The sequence below is a fragment of the Betta splendens genome, chromosome 14 (assembly GCF_900634795.4).
Source record: "Betta splendens chromosome 14, fBetSpl5.4, whole genome shotgun sequence".
Lineage (NCBI taxonomy): Eukaryota > Metazoa > Chordata > Actinopteri > Anabantiformes > Osphronemidae > Betta > Betta splendens.
The window spans coordinates 11,724,128-11,747,685 of NC_040894.2; the positions used below are offsets into that span (position 1 = coordinate 11,724,128).

At 39.3% G+C, this 23,558-nt stretch overlaps 4 protein-coding genes across 11 annotated transcripts in view; 1 reads left to right on the forward strand and 3 right to left on the reverse strand.

Annotated features, from left to right (window-relative positions):
• Window positions 1–719: 719 nt before the first annotated feature.
• Window positions 720–9,749, reverse strand: rps6ka4 (ribosomal protein S6 kinase, polypeptide 4). 2 transcript variants are annotated; one of them, XM_055502084.1, is made up of 19 exons: window positions 9,519–9,636; window positions 8,601–8,710; window positions 8,118–8,189; window positions 7,967–8,034; window positions 7,723–7,873; window positions 7,522–7,637; window positions 7,179–7,286; window positions 6,977–7,057; window positions 6,702–6,805; window positions 6,399–6,549; window positions 6,146–6,307; window positions 5,902–6,027; window positions 5,305–5,438; window positions 5,076–5,169; window positions 4,769–4,939; window positions 3,540–3,731; window positions 3,300–3,459; window positions 3,024–3,187; window positions 720–2,940 (listed from the first exon to the last, which is right to left on the reverse strand). In XM_055502084.1, the coding sequence occupies exons 2-19, from the start codon at window positions 8,683–8,685 to the stop codon at window positions 2,728–2,730; spliced, it is 2,352 nt and encodes a 783-aa protein (XP_055358059.1). In that variant the 5' UTR covers window positions 8,686–8,710; window positions 9,519–9,636; the 3' UTR covers window positions 720–2,727. The 2 variants fall into 2 exon arrangements, with proteins under 2 accessions (XP_055358059.1, XP_029029300.1); XM_029173467.3 differs by having other exon boundaries at window positions 8,601–9,749.
• Window positions 9,750–11,013: 1,264 nt separating this feature from the next.
• stip1 (stress-induced phosphoprotein 1) lies at window positions 11,014–17,009 on the reverse strand. The gene is made up of 14 exons (XM_029173468.2): window positions 16,853–17,009; window positions 15,267–15,476; window positions 15,024–15,165; window positions 14,678–14,819; window positions 14,352–14,517; window positions 14,106–14,232; window positions 13,763–13,865; window positions 13,134–13,254; window positions 12,930–13,026; window positions 12,720–12,844; window positions 12,500–12,536; window positions 12,290–12,393; window positions 11,671–11,843; window positions 11,014–11,569 (listed from the first exon to the last, which is right to left on the reverse strand). The coding sequence occupies exons 1-14, from the start codon at window positions 16,859–16,861 to the stop codon at window positions 11,497–11,499; spliced, it is 1,629 nt and encodes a 542-aa protein (XP_029029301.1). The 5' UTR covers window positions 16,862–17,009; the 3' UTR covers window positions 11,014–11,496.
• A 1,089-nt stretch (window positions 17,010–18,098) lies between these two features.
• On the forward strand, window positions 18,099–21,287 carry LOC114869220 (spermatogenesis-associated protein 22). Of its 4 annotated transcripts, none has more exons than XM_029173236.3 (8): window positions 18,099–18,209; window positions 18,548–18,630; window positions 19,174–19,311; window positions 19,584–19,773; window positions 19,859–20,222; window positions 20,305–20,425; window positions 20,514–20,611; window positions 20,814–21,287. In XM_029173236.3, exons 2-8 carry the CDS (start codon window positions 18,591–18,593, stop codon window positions 21,003–21,005), a joined length of 1,143 nt encoding a protein of 380 aa, XP_029029069.1. In that variant the 5' UTR covers window positions 18,099–18,209; window positions 18,548–18,590; the 3' UTR covers window positions 21,006–21,287. The 4 variants fall into 4 exon arrangements, with proteins under 4 accessions (XP_029029069.1, XP_029029068.1, XP_029029070.1 ...); XM_029173235.3 differs by having other exon boundaries at window positions 18,104–18,209; window positions 20,302–20,425; XM_029173237.3 differs by lacking the exon at window positions 18,099–18,209 and having other exon boundaries at window positions 19,643–19,773; window positions 20,302–20,425.
• An 8-nt stretch (window positions 21,288–21,295) lies between these two features.
• Window positions 21,296–23,558, reverse strand: part of LOC114869222 (LHFPL tetraspan subfamily member 7 protein) — a 60,366-nt gene continuing 58,103 nt past the window's right edge. For 3 of the 4 annotated variants that reach the window (XM_055502086.1, XM_055502085.1, XM_029173241.3), the window contains one exon: window positions 21,296–23,556. In XM_055502086.1, the coding sequence (XP_055358061.1) occupies window positions 23,330–23,556 (227 nt within the window). In that variant the 3' untranslated portion in view covers window positions 21,296–23,329. The remainder of the gene's footprint in view (window positions 23,557–23,558) is intronic. The other variant, XR_008692467.1, reaches the window with a different exon arrangement.

Here is a 23,558-nt window from a genome sequence, read left to right on the forward strand (position 1 = left end):
TGGCTTAACGCAAGGGGCGTGTCCGTGCGAAGGGGCGTGATTGGAGAGAAAGAGCAGCCCTGGTCTGAGTAGAGTAGAAAGTAAATCAAACATGACTCTCAGAGAACGGCACACAACAGCCCCCTACTGGTCTAATACATGAACAACACACCATGACTCTAAGAAAACCTGTGTGTTCAAATTATTGAATGAAATGCAAAGGAGCGAAAATGATTTTTGGTTTAATAACGTGTAAAGTAAGAAACTTGAAAGAGTGGAAAAAAATGTGGAGAGCAGAGTAATTATAATGTTCGATATGCCATTGTAAAGCAGCACAGATTTACTTGAGGCTCAGAGGGAACAAAAGCCAAAGCAATGTGGAGGGCTGCCAGTCTAACAGTGCCAAGGTTTTTCAAATAAAGGTTTAACAGTTATAAGGGTCTGAATCTGCATAGTGTAATAACTTCATTAACATTCGGTTTCATTTTGTTGTGCCAGACAGTCTGACCAACAGAAAACTTTAAATGTTAATGAATTTTAATGAGAACTTTTGCCCTTTCCTTCCTTCAAAATGACTAAGTCTAATTTGCCGTTTGCATTGAGTACCAAGTATGACCAGGAATAATAACCATCAGTATTAATGAATCTGGTTCTTTGTGTAATTGCTGCAAACAGTGCCCGAACTAATGAGACTACAGTCATTTCAACAATGAAGCATGAAGAGAAAACAGTGAGCCGTCTAATTAAAAGTAATGTTTATTTTGCACCAACCAAAAAATTCTTGGTGTCAAAGATAAATTGCCAGTTACAACATCAACGACAGTGCATCTCGGCAAACCAGTAAAGAAAAATATCATTTACAACATCCAAAAATATCAACACCAAATAAAAGCACAGTTTAAGTAAAAATGTTCAAACACAAACAACCAGTAACCATTAATCAGACAAAGGCGGCAAAGAAAATAATACAGTAACTAACAATAATGCTTCATCTGGCACGAAAATACAAATATAACCAATCTCCCAGGGCCACACGTGCTCTCACAGCCACACGACAGACAAGAGCCAAATGATCAGAATCCTATTACGACAGCATTAAAATCAATTCCATGTAATAAATATCAGTGAAAGCTCCTTTAAAGCTGAAATGCGTTTAACTGATCAACTGAGTGTGCAACAAGTAAAAAAGAGTCACAGAAAAACAGAATTACATCAAAAGACTTAATTACCAATAAAACATTTGCCAAATTTAAATCATTACAACCATCTGGGTTTTTTTTTGCTCTTGATCAAAGATGAATATTTACACGGATCTCGCAGGACGCTCTAGAAAGAGTCGCTTTAAAGTCATGATTAAGTGTCTGCAATAGAACTTGAATTGCAAAGCTATACAACGTTTCAAAACTACTTCTGTAAAAAGACAAGTGTGTGATCTTTACAGCTCAGGCGGCAGCAACCTGAGCAAAAATACTTTACTGTATCAAATCAGATTGTATTCGTGGCAGCCGCGTATAGTGCTGGTCTGATGGGCCGACAAAACAGTAATACCCTTTAAAAATTCACAGGCCCCAGGCGACGGGGACGCAAAATCATCTAAATGGATTTCACTCCGATCAACATGCAAACACTAGAGCGGCACTCGGTAGCGTGACAATCATTCTGGCTGACATTTCCCCGATAAGCCCAAGACAACAAGATATAGAAAAACATTCCTATAGTTCATCTGTATGGATGAGCATGCTAAACTTCCTCAGACCGCCACAGTAATGGGAGTCATTTACAGCAAGTATAACAAGAAGAATCGCATTGTGTTATCGTGGCTGCTCCTGTGCCTTTAACTCTTTTTTTTTTTTTACAGGTGTTACAGTTGGACAATTAGTTAGTGCTGGGACCACGTCAAGTCAAACCGATGCTGAGAACACGTATTTAAAGCCATCTAAAGTTGGTAGTGTACTGGCGCTCTGCAAAGGCAGCACCGTTTGGACCTAAGATCTACACCTCGTTAAACCTGCGTCAAATGCTGAAGATTCCCACTACAGTGTAGCTTTCCCTATGGAATCTCTGGGATAAAACACACAAGCGTTTATCTGCTCGTTTGACAGAGCGATGAGTCGCATTCCCTGCAGATAGTGCAAATAGACGGATCGATTTCCAACCGAATCAAAAAACCAAAACATCTTGAACCAATCGCACATTTGCTTTTGTTTTGTTGCCAATCGATATATGCCTGCACCTACATATAAATCAGAGCTTAGGTCTTCAAATTGCTGGAAGGACTGTTTTTTTGCGATGTGCAACTTTGTGTGTATTCACAGCGGCTCAAATTTCAGATTCACTGCTTTGTTGTATATATGGCTTGTACTTTATGGCTCCTTTTTTCCCTTTTTCCCTAAATAGCCAGGCACTAGTTCTTACCCACAGTGAAAATAGGTAAATGTGTCAATTTTCCAATACTTTTAGTGTGTGATATCACCAGTAAATACTGAATAAGTAATCCTTTTAAAGGCCACTGACTTCTGTATGATGCAAAGATGCCAAACTAAACACTATCATCTCTCCCTCCATCCGTTCAAGGAAAACACAGGTTTGGTTTTGGGGATGGTGTATTGAAATCTTACTAAGTTAAACCAGTCTTTTTGTGTTTGGGAGGAGGAGGTTTTGGAACTCTATCAACCCTGGAGGATTTCATGTTGCCAGTATAAGCACATGCCACTTCACATTCCCACGTTCTCTCCGCTGCCGTCTTGGTTAGCTCTGCTTTGGGGCCACAGTTTGCTTTGGCTGTGCTTTGGATGCTGTTGCAGAGGCAGAGGAGGAAGTGGAGGAAGAGGAGGAAGAAGAGGACGAGCTCCACCGTGTCTCTACGCCTGTACTTGTCATCTTCAGCTTCCGTCGTTTTGCAAGGGGAGCATTGTCGACACTTTTCAGAAAGAAGCCTTCTCTCTTACCAAGGTTGAAAGCCTGTTAAGAGACGGGATTTGTACAAATTGAATACAATTACCTCAAAAGGGAACGTAAAAAAAAGTGGTACACATTGCCAGTACCTTGTAAGTGGCGTTGACATAGGTGCGAACAGTAGGACCACTGGACTCAAGCACATCTGGGGTGCACAAAGGGGTGGTGGACATGGATGCTCCACCCTGTAGCCAGCTGTTCTCCTTCAGGTCTGAGAGTTTCAGACGCCTCTCAGGGTCCACTGTCAACAGGCCTTAAATTATAGAGAGACGAAGTGAAAAGAGCACAAACAAAAGAAAAGAATATGATGAAGACGAAGCCAGCAGTGAGCCAACTGCAACACCTAACAACTAGTGAGCCTATACCTTTAACAAGCTCTTTGGCGTCGTCCGATACACCTTTCCAGGCATCTCCATCAAGTGAGAAATCTCCTTCTTTTATTTTTTGCATGATATCAGAAGCGAATGACGACGTCACCCCACGCTGCTCACTCTGAAACGGCACTTGGCCGGACAGCATGGTGTACTGGTGAAAACAAACACGTCATTAATACTCATTCAAAGCAGACCGACGCCACGGAATCGCTTAATTTAAGTTTCAATCACCAGGATGACCCCAAGACTCCAGAGATCACAGGCTTTGTCGTATCCGGCGCTTTCAAACAGCTCAGGCGCCGCGTACTGCAGAGTGAAGCAAGGCGTCTGCAGGGGGGCACTGCCAGCGGGGCACAGGCGGGCAAACCCAAAATCTATTACTTTCAGCACCGAGTCCTCGCCCTCATCTGCAAACAGCACGTTCTGCAAAGTAAACAAGCACAAAGTACTGTTAGTTTTCTTTGTTCCATTTGAGGCTGTTGATGTTCAGCAATGAATGTTACTGAGCACTGAGCTGGCACGTTTCTGACATCAAATTATGTACTAGCTCGTGCATGTAATTCTTGGAGGAGAACTATTTTTCTGTCACTAATAGGACCATGACTCAACATGTGCTGATTCTTCAAACAAGATGTTCATAAAGTAATGCGGATAAACAGTTTTAATCAAACTCTCCACTAAACAGACTCATTTGCATAGGCATCACATTAAAAGTTTATGTGATTCTGACAGGCGCCACAGTGAAACATTACGCGCTGTGTGAATTCAAAGTTAATGGCCGATTCCTACCTGTATCTGTCATTCACAGCCGCTTTATACTATATGAAAGGCTTTTCCTTCAGTTAATTAAATCCCACAGCTATCGGACGACAGCAGGGTACGTGTGATAAATCTGCAGCTTTCATTCTGAAAAGTGCCGCACAGCAGCACGGACACATTTCACACAGTTGTCCACCGTGTTTACCTCAATTAAGTCGCGTGAAAACAATGCTGTAAGATGAGAACGCCGGCATCTACACACATTAGACCGGCTGCTCATCACTGTATTCAGCCTGTATATGTATGACATCCCAGGGATGTACAGGACACATGCGGTTCAAAGTGGCAAAATACTAGACAATTAGAACTTCACTCTGTTCTCGTTGGCTTCTGTTCTCTTTACTGAAGCCAATAATGTCACCAACCATGGTTTTCTTCCCAACATCTAACTTCTCTAGCAAGTTTAATTTAAATTTTTTGAATTGCATTGCTAATTTAAAATGTTTGCTACAGAAGAATTATGAATGTCATGGTGATGAACGGCTTCATAAAACCGGCAGTGTGTGTGTGTGTGTGTGTGTGTGTGTGTGTGTGTGTGTGTGTGTGTGTGTGTGTACAAGCCACTGATGAGTTTGTGAGAGGTTCTTTATCATTTCAGAAGAACTCATAAATCATTAATACGCCATTAAGTCACAGCTCACCTCTGGTTTGAGGTCTCTGTGCACGACTCCAGCCTCGTGCATGAAGCTGACGGCGGAGACCAGGCTCTGTAACAACTGGCTGGCCTCTGCCTCACCGAAGAGTTTCTTCTTCTTGATCCTCTCCAGCAACTCTCCACCTCGCAGAAGCTCCATCACAAGATATGTGTGAAACTGAGTGCAAAGACAAAGTTTGAGGTCATTCATTTCCTGACATGTAGCATTACATCTTTGACACAACATGTTTCTTATTATTTAACAGTAACTTAATATACAGTAAATATTCATTCTCTGATTGCTTCTGTTGTACCTGATCAGTATACACTTCATGCAGCTTGACGATGTTGGGGTGGCCCTCACATTGCCTCAAAGCAGCAATCTCCCTCTGACTGTTTGCCTCCATTCTAACACAAATAACAGCACCGGCCAACATTAACGATGCTGTCATACGGTATGATGTGATGTGATACAGATTCATTTGTTAAAGTACAGTCAAGCCTCAGAGCTGTTAATTGGGCAATTTACTGCAGTAGCATCACCTGCGGCTCACGATCTTGACTGCATACTCATGGCCATTTTGCTTGTGTTTGCATTTTCTGCACACAGAGAAACTACCCTCTCCTAGAGGTGGTCCATGCAGATACAGCTCATAGTGGTGAAAGAACTGTGATTCCTGAACAAAGAAGGAAAGATAGAAAGTGAGAGTCACAAACTGTGCTTCACCCAGACCTGGTTGTACATGACAATATGCAATGAAACAGTTAGATGTAAAGAAACATCAGCTGGACAATCTGATCAGATATTCTTAATATCTTAAATCAATACTATAATAATATAAATTTATATGACAGGAAAGTATCTGAACTACTGGGCTACTTTGGTTTAGTTTTGAATATACTGTACATGTATAAACTGAGCTAAAAAAAGTTTCTTTTCATTCATGTCTGTCCAGGTAAACAGTACGGAGCAGTCTTAAACACAGGTTTACTTATGGGTTGAAAAGACAAAGGTCAATTTTTTTGAAAAGCAGTCATGGAAACCAGAGCAGGACTAAACCTCTGCTGTTAATTAAAGAACAAGGATAGCATGTTTAATCATAACCACAAGCGGTTTACACCCTGGTGTAGCATCCATACCTCTAACATTGCACTGCGCTGAACAGAGGCTGAACCTGGTCGATCAGCGCCAATCTGGGTTTCAACAAAATCTCCCATGACCGCGTTCTTATTGAAGAGGATGGAGGGAGCAATGAAAGAGTAACCCTAAACAAAAGCACAAACAATTAGTACAGTAACGTGATTCACTTTACACAGAGGAAAATGTTTTTAAAGTTAAATGTTAAATTTTAAAGTCCAGGGTCAAGAGACAGCGAGAACTGACCTGGAACAGGCGGTCTGTGCTTGGAGGCGTGCTCGCTGGAGAGTACACAGGCTCCATCCCAGTGAACTCCTCAGCAAAGTTGCCCACGTCAAGTTCATTCTTCAACTCTGGCTTGAATGGACTTGGCACCTTCTTCTGTGCCAAGTCAGACCAGTTCAGTCCCTGTTGGTGAGCAAATGCAGACAGAAGGAAGAATGGATCAGTAATAATTAATTAATACAGCTAAGCAAACTGTAGTTGGGGCTAATAAAACCTTGAAGAAGTTATGTGCTTTGATGTCTTCAGCCCCTCGCGGTCCAGAGCCCAGCCTCTTATGAGGATCTTTCACTAACAGCTTCTTCAGCAGGTCCTGAGCAGTGGATCCGATCATGGAGGGGAATGGTGGATCACAGCGCAGAATACGTCTGAGTGAAGGAGAGCAAATAAGAAACAGACAAACTTTAAAATGAAACTCAGGTTACGTGCATAATGATCTGACTGTAAGCTAAGTAATATCTACAAGACATCGCTGAATTTGGAGAAAAAAATATGAATTTAGGAGACAGACTGCACTCACTTTGACACCTCACTTTGGGAGTTTCTCTCTCCCTCCAGGGTAAAAGGAGATGCTCCTGTCAGTAGCTCAAACATCAGGATGCCAAGGCTCCACCAATCTACACACTGAAGGGGTGGAAGTTAAAAAACATTATTATAGAGTGTCTCCTGTGATAGCAACAGATTATTTACTAAGTAAAAATAATGTCCTTTTTGAAACATCTGATTATTAAGACTATACGGTGACGTGTTTAGGTGTAACAACATCTCGTTCTTTGGTTGCTCTCCTACATTTACCTTGCCATGGCCGGTCTTCCCCCTGATGATTTCAGGGGCCATGTACTCAATAGTGCCACAAAACGAGTAGGTTCTTTCTTTCTGTAATCAGGGGAAAGGGAGATAAAGTACTATAGTAAAAGGGGTAGAACAAGACATGTGATTGTGGATGCATGTTGTTTATAATTACACATTACATCAGGTGTTTGTATATTTTAAATACCTCTTCCTCCAGAAACTCTTTACTGAGTCCAAAATCTGTCAGCACCACATGGCCGTCGCTGTCTAGAAGAATGTTTTCTAATTTGATGTCTCTGTACACAATCCCAAGCTGTAGAAACACGTGGAAAAGTGGAAACATAAAGCAACATAAAAAGACTAAAGAAGTAAGACTTGCCTGACTTCTGAACTTAAAATAATGTTGCCCCATGATTATGAAATGCTGCAAATTTGCCAACTCCTTGATAATGCAACGCCTATAACGCATTGCATTGTGTGGCTGCATACTCTGTATAAACTTTGTGTCCACACTGCATGTATATACAACTATAAAGAGTGGGAACCACCTTGTGCAGGTGCTCCAGTGCCAGGATGATTTCTCCAATATAAATCCGTACTGCCTCCTCAGAAAAGTGATCTCGCTGGTACAGGTGGGTGAACATCTCCCCGCCACTCACATAGTCTGCAGATTGTGGAGACCAAATACAAAAATCACACAAATGCGAAATCCAGAGAACATTTCATCAGTTTAGTGTCCCACCACTCACCCAGAATTAGATGCAGCTTGCTTTGCGTCTGAAAGGCATAGTGCAGGGTGACCAGGAACGGAGACTGGCGGATGTGCTCTAACACCTGCCTCTCGGTGCGGGTATGTTCTGTTGTCTTTGCCTTTTGAACTATAGCTGCTTTCTTCAACACCTATGGATAGTATTTGAAATAACATTACCATAGAGTAAAAGTTTTGTGAAAGAAATGTTTCATGATTGAGTTTCTATATATTTGTATACTCACCTTCATAGCATATAGCTGGCCCACATCATGGCCGCTGTTCTTCCTGACTAAAAACACTTTTCCATAAGCTGAAGAAACACAAAAACATTTGCTTTATTTCCAAAACCTGTATCTATGTTTCTTATACTTCACATTCCATGTAGCTTCCTACCTCCAGTTCCCAGGACTTTGAGTAGCTCAAAGTTCTCCATGCCAACTCTTTCAGTGTGCCCTGTGAAGTTTGCTAGTGAAACACAAAAAATACTACAGTCAAAACAGTATATGTCCAGTTTTCCTACCCAGCAAACATAAGTGTCACTGTTTTAAAAAAACAACACTTACAATAGGATTGAAATCTCTTAAATATGCAGGGAGATTATTATTAGTTGTGTTATAACCAGTTATACAACCATCTTCAACCATTTGTCTCTTTAAGGAAGACAAGCAGCAGCTAATGCGTTATGTGAGTTTCAGTGTATTTTCTACGACTATTGGTAGAAATTTAGAAAATGTCTTTTCAGAATAAACTTTTCAAAATAAAGTTTTTACAATATTGTATGTATCTATTATATGAAAATGTAATGAATCCGTTTTAGAGGGTTTCTGGTTAGACAGAGCGACACAAACATCATTGATTACACTGTACTTTACTTACCATTGGTGATTTGATGCTTAACAGTGCAGGCCCGTTCATTTGTTGCGTCGGAGTCATCGCTGCTATCAGATGCGTCCCCAGACATAACTTAAAGTAAGGTACACTAAAACCTATACGAAGGTTTTACGTTGACGTGGTGAGGAAAGTGTTGGATCAAACAAAATACCACACTACGCGCTCAGCAACGAACTAACGCTAGCATGGCTGCATTGTAAAGAAGGCAGGGATTATGGAAATGACTGGACAGCTGTGTTTTGTACACAATGCTGCTGTGGCCGTTAATCCCGAGGCGTTTGACATCCTGTTTTCTGCATTATTTAGCTCATGAGACGGGACGAAATAGATCGGGAAAGATGAAGCTTCTCACTTCACTGATAACTGTGCTTCACCATTAGCTGGAGTCAAGATGCAACGTTTTAAGTAACGTTAGTCGCTCAACCAACTAGTAAAGTGATTTACTAGTAACCAACTAAGTAACCAACTAGTTAGGTGACAATCGTCAGCATTAACACAAAAACAATATCAGCCATTATTTATATTCACAAGCCGACTCTTACTACGTTACTTATGAATGACGGTAAAGCTAGTTTTACACAAACGGCTGCTCAGAGCACCGCGTCATTAGTCAGTGTGTAAAGAGCTTAATGTAGCTGCTACAACTAGACAAGTTACCTAGCTAGCCGCTACGGTGGTGGTACATTTGCAAACAGCTAACGTTAGCAAGAGAATTACTACAGCTGCCCGTCAAAGTTTGAACGTAAGCTAGTGCTAATGTCTACTTAGCTATTTTAATTGGCCTGTACAGATACCAGTTATCGGATCGTGTTAAAATGGGCAATTTAGGTACATCCTTATCTTCGTTGTCTCCTCTATAATCGACTTATTGATTCAGCCATGATGAAAATATTTACATCTCACTTTGCATTTTAGTCAACAGCTAGCTAACTGCTAACGCCAGGATGCTTTCGACACAACCTGGGCGACGGTCAGTCACATGACTCCAGGATGAGGGCGGAGCGACGCTGCTTGAGGAGTGATTTAAAAAAAACGGAGTTTGTCGATATTTGAAGTAACGTCGTGTCTTTACAGCATAATATGCAACCTGTCAACTATTCGTCTGACAGTACGCGTTTACGTTTACATTAATATAATCACAGCTGCAGAGCACCTTCTACAGATACGCATTTATGAAATTGTAGAAAAGTTAAATCTAACTTTTAATTTCTTAACAAGAGCAAATCCTTTGGCTAAACTAATATAAGTAATGATGTGAATACAACTACTAATTAGTGTATGTAATTAAAGCTAATAAATTCTAATAAACTAAAAATCCATCTACTATAAGATGCAAGTCTGCTACTATCCATTGTTGTTGCTTGGACAAAAAACATTGCTGACCTTTAAAATATATTTGGATGCTGTATATTTCACAGTACACCTGCGTTTCAATAATATGTTATACTTCCTGGGAGTGTTAGTCATGTCTTGTTTATGATTACTTATAAGTATATTTACCTAATTCCTAATACAATAATTTCAATATGGCAATATGAAAACAAAAGGTAATAAAAAGGAACAGCTTTTGACTGGCCCTTGAAAAACATAGGACAAAAAGACAGCTGTTTTCTAACCCTAAGTTATTAGAAACTATGTGTGACATAACGGTCACTACATCATCTGTATTTCTTTTGAAAAACAAAAAAAACAGAACCTGTCCACCACGTGTACAGTCAACAGAATACAGGACATATTAAAACATGAAAAGGCTGGCACAGTGCATCTTAACAACAGCCGTGCTTCCTTCAAACATCGTATGTAACCATGAAGAACTATGGCTTCAGTTGTTTTAAACATAGAACAATCACACGCAATTTTTAGTGACATCACCGTGACCCCAATTAATGTACTCTACCAGTCTTTGTGAATTTGGAAGGATAAACCCACCCTTTAAACATCACATTAAATTTCCTTCAAATATTTAATAAATGTTTATGTTTTGCACCTGAAGCCAGCCAACATAATCTATTCTACACTAACTGTCAACAGTTTTACTGGCTAAATTCTACATAGCATTCAAAAGGTCTTTGTGGGACCATAACTGATGGCCTTGATGATACTGTTTATGTTGTAAGCTTTAATGTTTTCCTTATTTTCCTTTTCACTAGAAAAAGGAATGCATACCAACAAAAGCCTGACTTTTACATATCTTATAACTTCAATGATACAGTGATGGTGATCCAGCTAAAATAAGTCTTTAAGGCAAAAGATCTGAACTACTTACTGGTCTACATTCATCCTGTACACAAGGACACACTTTAGATTTCAAATAATAAATATAAATTGTGATGCGAGTGGCTCATGGGTAGCACCTGGTGTTGGAGATCGAAAAAAAAGGAGGAAAAAACGTGACACGTCAACTTTAAAGCAGTGTTTTTAGTCAAGCCTTAAAGATGCATTATGAACCGTGATCAATGTTGACAATTACAATTTGTGACGTGATTTGCAATTTTCATTTTAAGTGATGTGTACTGGTTTCCTTTCCTTTTAAAACTATAATGTAAAGAATATGTGACTTGCTCCAAGGTGGACTCATCCTTTAAAACACTTAATTCTGCTGCATGGCATTTTTGGATGTTTTTAATTATTTGTACACATGTTTTTGTTGCTCTTTTTTTGCAGAAAAAGATTTATGGAGCACTTAACTTCTCCAGACAAGTTACGTTCTTAGATACAATGTAAAAAGTTGTGAAAATAACAAAGAAAAAAAACAATATCTGAGTGAGACTTAGGACAAACATACTCTAAAGGCAAGAAGAGAAGATGTAATATTTTGGTGAAATTTTCATGTTGTTCCACTGTGGTCTTGGGATGTTCTTTACACATCTGTCTTGTCTCATCAACGAATGGCTATGAGTCCGACATCAATGAGTTTCTGTATCTTCTGAGCAATAACTGGATTCTTTAAGTGGCTGTAAATTAAGAGGAAAAAAAAATCAGTTGGCTTATTAGCCAAAGATTCTACTACATGCAAAAAAAATAAATAAATAAAAAAAGTTATAAACTAACTTACTCGCTAAGTGCCTGAGGATCCTTTTGCATTTGCTCAAGGATCATGCGCATGGCTGGGTCAGACATGATCTGCTGCACCTCAGGATCAGCCATGGCCCTTTTCTTTACTTCTTCAGGGCTGTCGTTCCTCATGGCCTGACTGACCATACAGCGCTGCAAGCCTTCTGTGGCTTCCTAAAGTTGGAGGACAAATGGTGTCATCATTTTTGTAGTTCAGATTCACTTTAATAAATACATACTTAAAAACTGTAGAGAGTACAGATTTCAACAAGATTCCTTTAAAATGTTAAAAACAAAAAACCACAAGGTTAAGACACATTTAATAATAATAATAACAAATTAATTGTGCAAAGTCTTTGTGATATATATATATATATATATATATATATATATATATATATATAAAATTTAAGCTTGATAAAATGAACTCTCTAGGTCTCTAGGAAAGCCTCTAGGTATAAAAGCACAGTTGGACCTGTGCACAATGTTGGTCTGTGCTCACTCGTGTGTGATGTCAAGTTAGGTTAGAACTTAAATATTTCTTAAAGTATGGCATCTTTAAAAAGTTACAGTAAAGGAGTATTTTTCTTTTCTTCTTCTTTTGAAAACTTGATGAATACCTTTGAGGAAGAGTCCAGCTCCAGAGCCTTCTGATACGCATCCATAGCTTTTGAATAATCTTTCATGGCCTCCAATGCAGCTCCTTTGCGTGTGTAGCCCTTAACTATGGACAGATATGTTAAAATACTTGTAGGACAACAATGATTTGTCCTGGATGTAAACACAATTTAATTACAATTACAAAAAGACAGAAAACATTTCCCACTTACTAAATGTAGGCTCAAGTTTGATGCACTCTTCACAGTCCTGGGGAGAAAAAAGTAATAATGCAAAAAAATGGAAAGGTAGGCTGGGTAAATTCTTTATACATCCCTACATAGCATTAATTTCTAAAAGCACACACCAACGACCACTTAATTAACAACAAGTAAATCCCCAGCTTTATCGTAGAAGCTGATTCATGGATGTGTCTAATAGGATGAAGTGTACCTTCAGGGCAAGTTGGAACTCCAGCAGTTTTGTGTAGCAGGCAGCTCTGTTACTGAAGAGTTTGGCATCGCCGGGATTTCTCTTAATGGCCTCTGTGTAATGTTTCATGGCTAAGGGGTAGTCTCCTGCAAAGGCAAAATATAATTTTTATCCAAAAGTTCAAGAGAGAAGACACTAAACTTAAGGAAGTACAGGCGCTATTACACACACCTTTCTGGAAGGCATCGTTGCCCTTGGTCTTCTCTTCCAGGGCTAATTCTGGGTTAATGTAGGCTAGTTTCTCTTGCTCCTTCAGTATCTTTTCAGCCTGTATGAACATAGTAGAAATGCAATTGTCAATATCTATCACATGCATCCCTAATTGAAGGGAAGTGTGTTTATCATACTGAAATACTGATGTGAGTATCACAGTACCTGCTGGCACTTCTTCAAGACGTCAGGAGTACGGTGCTCCGTCAAACTCTTGTTGAAATACTGAATTGCTTCTTTGTATTGTTCCTGCTTGAAGTATGAGTTGCCAATCCTAGCCAAGGCTCTATGAAACAGTAGAAAATTAAACAAATTACATCTGATACTGAGCCTTTTCCACAGGGCAAAACTGAAAACGCATTTAGTGAAGTGAGTTTTCAAATACAAGTCTACAGCATTTTATAAAAGCCTTTAGACTTTTGCTTATCTTAAATGTCTATGTTTACTATGCATCTTGGAGCTTTCGTTTACTAGCTTTGGTAACGAACATAACCGATATGAAGAGGTTGCTTACAACCTGTCTACTGACAGAGGTCTGTATAAAAGCACATCACTTTATAGACATCGTTTGTAGCAACAGAAAGACACTGCCATCTGGTGGTTCTTCTATACCACGTGTCTATTGTCTCACAGCAAACATGAAGAAATGTGACACGAAGGGGGGGGGGGGGGGGGGGGGGGGGGGAAGAAAAATACTTCACAGTTGTTTCCAGACAGTAAAAAGAAAAATGTCTGTAGTTTAAAAAAAAAAAACATTAAGGAAATGTTAGAAATCATGAAATCATAATACTCACTTTGCAATTTGTCTGTAGTCTTCACGATTCTCTCTCCCAACTTCAATTGCCTTCTCGCACAGCTCTCTGCACTTTTCATATTCTCCTTTTTCAAAATACACAGCTGAAAGCATAATATGATCACATGTTACACAAGCATGAGATTTCACTATATTTGTAGTAAACATACCAAGAAATGCACAACCTTTCTTTATATATACTAAAAAGTTGATCCGGAAAATTCTTCTATTCTAACATTTTACACAGTAAAACCAGCCAAAGCTAAACCTATTCACGTGGAATATTATGAAATGTCTGTGATTATTTACATATGATGGTGCTAACTGCTTTTGAGAATAATTACCTGCTTGATTGGAAATGTAAGTCATGTTGGTGGGGTCATGTTTTATTGCTTGTTCATAGTGTTTCAGTGCTGCTTCAAAGTCCTTATTTTTATATGCGGCATTCCCAAGTTCTTTTTCCTTCAAGGCCTGTAAAAATATTACTGTAGTAAGATTTCTTATCATTTTCATATTGCATTATAATTTATCCAGATGCAAAATTAAAAAAAAAGTTTCAATTGGAAAAAAAAATATGATAATTGATTTACCATTATCTTGTTTTCCGGAAGGTCTTCCTCTTTGGGAGGTGGTGGCTGAGTCTCTTTGGGCTTGGGGGGAGGAGAAGGAGTGACCTCCTCTTCTTCCTCCATCTCAGAGAGGTTCAGTCCCAGCAGCACAGATAGTGTGGTCATCACTCTGGGATCCTGCAATTTCCTGCAATGCCATTAAAATAAATATTTTTAAACTTAGAGTACACACAAAAAAACATTTCCTTCAAAAACATTACATCTGATTTACACAATCATTTGCTCTAGCTTTTCGTCCAGGCTTGTATCAAAAAAAATAATTGAAAAATGTATGGCAATGCACATACGTGCCAAGCTCTGATGGTTTTTTTCTAAGCTGCTCCAGCAATTCTCTGTAGCTGGGATCTGCCAAGAGCTCACGGGTCCGAGAATCACTTTCCAGCTTCTGATACAAGTTGGGCAAGGCGAAGGGGTTCATCATTAAATTCTCTGGTTTAGAGAAAAAAAACAATGTATAATTTATTTGGTGACAGTAATTACAGTTCCACCCATCCCACTCTATTCTAGTCATACGATATCTGCAACCCATTCTAGACAATTGTCAAAACACAAGTAAATATCCTATTCCCATCTTGAACACAATAACTAGGATTTTGCGTTTATGACAATAGAGAAGCTATATCCTAAACATACCAGCTAGTCGAGCTTCAATGTTCTGTAAACCCTCTTTGAGCTGTTGATTGTTTGGCTCTTGCCGGATCCCCTCTTGGTAAGTTGCTTTAGCATCTTCCAGTCGACCTAAAAATTCCAGCGCTGCAGCTTTTCGAGAGTATCCCTGGTTGTCCAAGAGAGAGTAGATTGCCTTTTCAGCATCTCTTATTTATTATATCAATTTATTATATCAATTAAATGCTGGCAAAATAAATGACCTCTTACCTTGCCCCAGTCAGGCTTGATCTTGATGGTCTGGCAGGCATCCTGGAGAGCATTCTCATAACTGCCTTTCTTGGCATAGGCTGCTGAGCGGTTACTGAACAGGACATGGTTAGAAGGGTCAAGAGCCAAAGCCTCGGTGTAGCAACGAATAGCTTCGTCAATATTTCCAGCACTCAAAGCCTTGTTGCCCTGATCTTTCAATCCTGAAACCTATTAAAAAAAAGGATGATACAATTAAGTAAAAACACAACTGCTCATTTTTGACATCATTCTTCAAAAAAGGTTCAAGGAAAATTTCCAATATAGAGCTGACTAAGGAGAAACATGTTTTGCAGCTGTTATTTGGGACCACTAAAAAAGGAAATTGTCCACTTAGCTGTTGATGTCAGACAGTTCAGCAGTAAGGCAGAAATATGTTGTTGTTTTTTTAGTTACTGCATATTCAGGATTCTACTAGTAAACACTGAATTTGAGATGGACAACAATGTAAATGTATGTGTATCAACACACATGACAGGAAGACTATTAGAAGATCAACGTCACAGAAGTTTCATGAATAATAAGCAGGTATCGATAAATAACAAAGGAGCAGAACATCTGTCTGTGACGTTTGACACACTGGTCAAGTCAGGAATTACAGATATTCCTCTACTTTTCCAGTAACTGTTTAAAAATGTATAATCAACCCAAACTATTTACAAAGTGCACCGCTGCAGAACGTTCGAGAATCCGCGGCACTTTTAACAAATTACGACCAGTAGTCATGACGGAAGCGTGTGCATCTAGAATGATCCTCCGGTCTGAGCAGGCTAGCGAGGACAACGCTGAGCCAAAAATATCCCAGCATGTGCTACTAGACAACTGCCGCAGTTCAAGCCGCCGGTCTCCTAAGCTACTTTATCAATGACAACGTCCACATTAAGGGTTAATGTTAGTGGCCAAGTTGGCGTCGATTCGCTGATTTGGAGAGTTAACTCTAGCTACTTATCAGGGTGTTTTGCCGGTGATTTGCTAGGAGTTAGCAAATCGCTTTGTTTCGATGCGCCAACAACTGCAGTGATCTATTACCATCATGCCGTCAGTCACAAAGCAACTGTTAAGAACATTAGGATTTGTGTTAATATTGCTGATAAGTTAGCCACACTAACGCTTAGCTAACTTAACCTTGTCATGCAAGAGCTAAGCTAGAATCAATAATTAGCTTCACTCATAACTACAAATGACTAAACTAATAACCAACTAAGCGTAGCCTAACCTAGATAGCGAAATTATTAGTATTAAACGGTTTGGCGCTAGATGACTAACTATACTGTAGACTGCTGTTGTGCGCTGTGTACCATTATCAATTTCAGTAAGTCACACAGCTACCATACGTTAGCTAAATCTACTACCGGATTGACACTCCGCTAACAAGCCAGCTAGCTGTCTGACAGAAGCTAAACTGTAAAGAAGTGGCTAACTATTCCAGTGCTAATGTGTGTAATTATTACCGCAACGACAACAAGAGAAGAACAAAAACACATCGAAGCAGACAGATATGTTACACTGGGTTTTAAACGCATGTGTCTTAGTTGTAGGATACTCACTTTCTCCATGGTGCAAGCATGAGGTTCCTTCCAGAAACTACTGCGTGCGGACTAGCGCCTCCCTCTGAACAACATGCAGGTTGCCAGTTAGGGTGTACAAAATCCGTAACCACTGCCACAGAGTTACGTTATACCCGTGTGTGCGCTGTGAAGACCAATATATAGTCCGCTGAAACTTCCAGAACATAGTAGAAAAAACAAATTTGTTTTACTCAAGATGAGTACCGAGCTTTTCAAGCCACGCGGAGCTGGTGATTTTAGCTCAAGAGAGCTAAATTCCAACCTGGAGTTTTTTGTGCCGTTTCTTTTGGAAATTAACGATTTACAGTCCATTAATATGAAACTCTACGATCTAATAACTAATGATAAAATTAAATGTAACCAGCGCTTATTAACACACTTATCAAAAAATAGTATATTTTAATAAAATTTATCATATGACCAAGAATTCTATAAGTAAAAGATATTATGGGCTAACAATGTAAATATTCATTAAAATACAAATATATCCAAATATACAATATAGTAGAGTGTATGAATGCTGAGAGTAATCTTTAATTGTGAGTGTCTCTATATTCAGCAATTATATTTTAGACTTTGAATACAAGTACCATTCTGCAGATACCAAAGATGTTCTCAGACAGACCCCTCTTTTTGCTGTTGCCATGGATTCAAAGACCCACGAAGCCCAGTGAACGAACCTTGTGTATCAAAATCAAAGATAGCCTTTGGCCACTCAGCAAGGATTCCAGGTCCGCTGAGGTTGAGATTAGCCCTAGGCTTTGTTCAAACAAAGGGCAGAGACAGTATTAAATGTTACTCTTGTCTTTTCATATAGGCTCAAAAAGATTCAAATGGTTCACTTTTATTTATTCACCCTCTGAAACATCACAGCACACACATCAAGTGAAGTACATCTGACCAGACAATTGAACCAGACAGCTTTTAACAGCTGATCGCCTCATTTATAGATTTTAGCACACTCTAATTATCCAGATGAGTATTAGGGGTTGTTGTTCACACTAAGCAAATACTATGGTAATTTTGATTAATTGGCTGATTAAATGTTTTTTTTTTATGTCTAAAACAAAATTCGGCAACCTAGGGAGTATAAGGATATGTTTAATTTGCAGGGACTAACATTTCCTTATATTTTATGAAATTAAATACAGATTCTCTCTGTCTTCTTTGGGCTGGAAGTGACATACTAACACAGTAAAACTGACAACATACCTTTTGAATTTGAATCCCTGATGTGTGTGTGAAATTCACGTTTACCACGGGCCGGGAAGGCAACACTTGTCGCCATTGCGAAATCGGTTTTGGCGCGCATCACTTTCCAAGAGACACTTCCATGGTTGGTTTGTTATTATTTTAGCCAGTTGTCACTGCATAATAACTGATATACAGTCGCTTAAAACAATAAATTGGTGAAACAATGTTTATAAAAGTAAACTACACCAATACTTAAGCTTTTAGGTAGAAGGTAGCTAGACTAAGTAGCTGCATTATTTAGTCTACTTAAAAAGCCTACCTAGCTAGCTAGCTAAACCTACAATAAGCAGTCTCTTAACTGACTAGACAGGTCAGCTTTTCTCAACATACTACTATTACATATTAATTTAACCAAACACTAACATTTATTACTAGTGCTGGCTTTATAACTCTGGTATGTGTTTAATGTTTTTTATTAAGCCTCTACACACTTCCTGCTGGATGAGCTGTTTTCTGAACCAAAATGCAGAGACATGAAAATCAACCACCCAAGACAACCGCAGGTTTGTAATAAAGATCTGCTTTAGTGTGTACACTGAGCTGATTTGGCTAAAGCTCATTTTAGTACTTTTATGTAGGATTTTATAAATTTCCGTAAATCTTTTTTTTAACAGTACTTGTGCATAAGATGGGATATAGGGATCAATTAAGCTTTCATACAGTCTAAACTGTTAAAATTCTTTGATCTAGTGGGTTACAAGACTGCAGTGTTCATATATAACGCCAGGAATAAATTATTACCTTGTGGATTTCAAAACCTAAAACCTAAGAAAGAGATGGGGGATATAATTTAAGGGGATAGTTAAATTTTAAAATTCATGCTATATGCACAACCAAAAAAGATTTTGTATTTCTATAAGTGGTGTAAAACTGTGGAATAAATTAAGTGAGGACATAAAAATAGCAATAGAATTGATGTGTTTAAACATAAATATAAAGGCATGTGTCAATCAAGATATAGGCAAGAACGGGATCATGATTAATTAGATCAAGTACTGTGGGAAGTGGTGTACAAACATAGGGTAATGTTGTTCTTGCTGTTTCAGGCTTTCCCTCTGTGCCACTGTTTAACCAGAAGAAGAGAAACAGAATTCCTTTAACGTCTGCTCCTTCTGAAAATGAATTCTTTTCCCATGCTGAATATATGGCGAGCACCAGCTCAACTACATCTCACAACATACCAGGTGAGGCATTGGTTTCCTCCCTGCTATGTATTACACACTAGGTGGCAGCACAACCAAAGAAAACAACTTGTAGACATTGTTTTCTTGAGGTTTAATTTATTCAAGGCATGCATGTGTTTTAAAAAGAGACAACCTAATCAGAACCAAACTTGTCTAATGCTTCATTCCTCTAAGTCATTTTAGACAGTACTGTAAATTGTTATTCCTTGAATTAACATAATCAATCACCGCTTTAGATAATGGAGGATGGTTTAATACTTTCATTTACTCAGGTACTTATGGGGGTTACCAGGCCTCATGTCAATCTTCTGGTACTCCTCAATGTCACCAGTGGAATAGACAGAGTATGTCACAATCTGCCCCTCCTCAGCCATATGGCAGCAACAGACCTGCTCCTGGACCTGCTCCTACAAAGAGAGCCTACTCACCCATGCCTCATCCATACAAGGCTGAAAGCACAAGGTACATTGGATTGACTTTTTGTAATAAAAGTGTTTTCAATGGAGGGTATTGCGTGTTCATAACAGCTGGGTTATTTTTCTTTCAGCTCTAAGATCATCCAGCCCAGTACCCATGTCAAACCACAGGTTTCCACTACAAGTGTTAATTCCATGCAAAGCAAATATCAAACATCTAACAGCAGTGAGAGTGCACAAAGGAAGCCAGTGCCCTTCTCAGGCTCTCAGATGAGCCGCCAGCCATCCTACAGACTGCCTAATCCCATACATCAGTGTTCTCAGCATTCCAGACCCCTGCCTTCACCTCTCCCAATGTCTAGCAGGCCCTCTGCTCATGCAGTGCAGCCACAAAACAACTGTTGGAAATTTACTAAGAGCTTTAAATCACAAAATACTCCAGAGGCAAAAATGATCTTATGTCAACCTGAGACTGTGCAATTACCTTCAAGTCAGGTAAAATATATATGGAAAATATTTGATGACTCAGATTTAAAAATGTATTTCATTTTTCATAGTATTTACTTTTTCTCAGAAGGAAACATTTTCATCGAAACCAGCAATTTCCACCTCGCTGAGAATCCTGACTGCAGTTATTGGTGGCATGAAACACTGGAGCAAGTTTAAAGACAAAGTCCCATTCTTATTTGAAATATTTGGTCAGTTGATAAAGAACTGCTCCATCTTTTGTTATGTATTCATTATCTTTATACATAGTAAATCTGGCATGCTTTGTACATCCCTCAGCTACCCTTGATTCTGCAGTCACACTGGGTCAACATGGAGCAAAGAACTTTCTCATGAGAGACGGAAAGGAGGTTGTGCAGTGTGTCTTCTATGAAAATGTAAGAAAAAAAACACCTTTTGAGAAGAAAAATCCAATGATTTAGTAGTACAGTAGCTCTTAAATGTGTGCCAGAACAAAACTAATGTAGTCTACTGCAACTGTCACTTTTAACTGAATTATTCTAGTTGTGCTTATTGAACTGACGACTGACTGAATGGATGTATAATATTTTAACACTTACCTCTTTCTCTCTCCAATAGGAACACGGGCTACCCCGTCTTATCCGTGGTCAAGTGCATCGCTGTGTGGGTAACTATGATCGCAATAGAGATGTCTTGGTGTGTGTATCTGTCAGGCCTGGCCTTCCATCTGAGCTGAGGAATGCCCAGGAGGCAGTCCGAGCCTGCGATGCTGAGATGAGGGCACTGGTCAAATCATTCAGTGAAGACTGAGCATCAGCAGGTTTCTTCAACTGTATGAGACTGAAGAAAGTACACAAGTGTTTTTATAAAAGTACATGAGAAAGAATGTTTAGTGTGCTTTACTCATAGATAACTTAACATACATGGCTTGAAGTGTTTTTAATGTAGATTTGTTAAAGGTAATGTTGCTTTTAGTTTACAATTTTCAAAAATGTTTTTTCATGAATTTAAGTCATACTTGCGTGTTCTTGCATAGATGTTTTGGATTTATTGGATAATCAAATATAAATAGTTATTTATTAAAACTTGGGAAATCTCTCTTTTTGTTCTAAAATATTTTTATTACAAAGAGGCTTCACAGAACAGCAAACATCATTGAGAGGTTAATGCAGGAAAAGCAAACATGAGAAAATATCTCAAAATATATCTTTTAAAATGGATCAGTTAAGAATTAGATGAGAACAAGTACAGTTACTTTATTTACAGTCAAACATCACAATGAAAAGAAACAATAGCTCTACTAAAACATTTTCACCAGTGCTGAGACTTTACACACAATGTTTCAACAAATAGGGGAAGAAGTCCAGTGCAGTCACGCCAGTCACTCCCACAGTCAAACACAGTATGAGGTCCAATACAATACCAACATCTGTCTCCTCTCCTTCTTTGAAATATGGCAACATAATGACAGTAAATTTCTACATGTCAGGAATGTTATTATGGTAACCTAAATTTTATAAAATAGCAGTTTAACCTTTCAGTAGGCTCCAACTCATTATTAAACACTTAATACGCACATAAACACCCACTAGAAAAAGGGGAGTCCATCTTGACTAAATTGGCAGTGTACAGGGACAGTAAGTGGAGAAGTAGACATTATGTCCTTGGAACATGCCAGCACTCGAAAGCAGAAGTGGGTTGACGAAGACACACCAACACATGAGCTTATTTGAGGAGCGAATTATTTTCAGCCACGTTTTACACATAATGTGAATAATGTGTCAGCTCAGCACAGATAACAAAAGTTTAATTTGTACAGCTCCCTCCACTTTACCTCTAAATCACATGAGACAGGGATGCCAGGAAGGAGTCTGTTAGCTGCATGTCACAACCTTTTAATATAGCGATTGAAGTGATTTAACTCCCCCAGATAATTCCGAGTGATGTCTCAGGGCATAATTGAACACGCTTCTTTTTTTCCTCCTCTTTGTCATTAGCTCTGAGGATTAGAAGACATCATCTTTTATTCCTCCTGCACATTTTCTCACGTTAATGAGATCATACTGCAAATACAGGAGAAACCCTTCACCACCGGGAGGAAAAATAACAGGAACAAATACACAGTCTTTCAGCAGAAAAAGATGATAACCTGATAGCTGTATTAAACACTTGTCTTGGTTATGTCAAAAGGCACAGGTTGGTCAGATCACATTTTACACTCTAGATCCACTGAAAGCCGTCTTAGCATGCCTTTTTAACAAGATGTCTACATCTCCCTGCCTTTTGCAGTTTTTTTTCCTGAATTACAGTGTTTACTTGTGTGTTTGTGTTGTATACTGAAAAGAATTGTATGTTTAACAAGCGAAGTTACATTACACTAACTAGGGACAGGATTAACCAAAGGATGCAGTATCCCAGCATAAATGTTCTGACATCCGCTACGGAGTATTTCATTCCAGTTCCTTGTGAGCGGAGCTTTCCGTGCGGTCTCCTGGCAGGTCTGGTCGTGCATTTCTTGCCTTTTTCCCTTTGTGACAGTTCGGAAAAGCCGCTGCTGTTGAAGACGTCCAAATGTGACCCTGGCTCCCATGGGTTTGCCGCCGGGGCACAAGGCTCGGAGACAGAAAAAAGCCTGACGAGCGGAAACTCTTGTCATGTCCAAACCCCTAAAACATCAGGTTTGTTAAATCGAGACCATACTGTATGTACTGTACAAACAATTTGTGGCCACCAGACGCAGGTTTGACCTTTCAAAGTGCATCTTTGAGTCTCATGTTCTTACTGAACCGTTACTGGATTGGTGGAAACATGGGTCCGAATGGCTTCCACCACTCTCTCTGCGTCTGTTTTGTCATAATCTGTATTTTTACTTATTTTCACAAAAAAGGAAGGAAATGGAAGGAAAGCACTAGATGATGTAGCAAATAGTTGTGGTCATTGTTTTAAATCATCACAAGTGGAATCACTTGTATCCTTGTATCTTTTGAACTAATCACATAACAGATCCAGGAAGACCAGGTGTTTGTTATAGAGTGTCGGCTTCAGTTATACGAGTAGAGCTTTAACAGCATCACCAAAAGCACGATGCAGGCTCTTAGTCGTGAAGTAGGAGCAAGTGGCCAGAAACGAGTGCACTATAAGAGCGTGGGCAGAGGGGTCGGGGACAGCTGCTCCTTTGGGGCGTATTTGGCAAAAAAGGGCAAGAATACGGTGAGCATGACCCCGACGATAGCCAGCATGTAGCCCCAGCCGATCTGGCAGTCTCCGGCGCAGTAGATGTCAGAGTCACCACAGAAGGACCTGACCAGGGAGGAGTTTAGACCGAAGGGGTAGACCAGCAGCCCGGCAGCCATGATGAACACT

Coding starts and splice junctions, on each gene's coding strand:
- rps6ka4 (XM_029173467.3), bottom strand. CDS start 8,685: ATGTCTGGGGACGCATCTGATAGCAGCGATGACTCCGACGCAACAAAT. Junction 6,806..6,976: donor GGAAGACCGGCCATGGCAAG/GTAAATGTAGGA, acceptor CCACCCCTTCAG/TGTGTAGATTGGTGGAGCCT. Junction 2,941..3,023: donor ATGTCAACGCCACTTACAAG/GTACTGGCAATG, acceptor GTCTCTTAACAG/GCTTTCAACCTTGGTAAGAG.
- stip1 (XM_029173468.2), bottom strand. Junction 14,518..14,677: donor AAACCATCAGAGCTTGGCAC/GTATGTGCATTG, acceptor ATGGCATTGCAG/GAAATTGCAGGATCCCAGAG. Junction 12,845..12,929: donor CAACGATGCCTTCCAGAAAG/GTGTGTGTAATA, acceptor TTGCCTTTGCAG/GAGACTACCCCTTAGCCATG.
- LOC114869220 (XM_029173235.3), top strand. CDS start 18,591: ATGCAGAGACATGAAAATCAACCACCCAAGACAACCGCAG. Junction 19,312..19,583: donor TACATCTCACAACATACCAG/GTGAGGCATTGG, acceptor TCATTTACTCAG/GTACTTATGGGGGTTACCAG. Junction 20,426..20,513: donor ATTCTTATTTGAAATATTTG/GTCAGTTGATAA, acceptor TACATCCCTCAG/CTACCCTTGATTCTGCAGTC.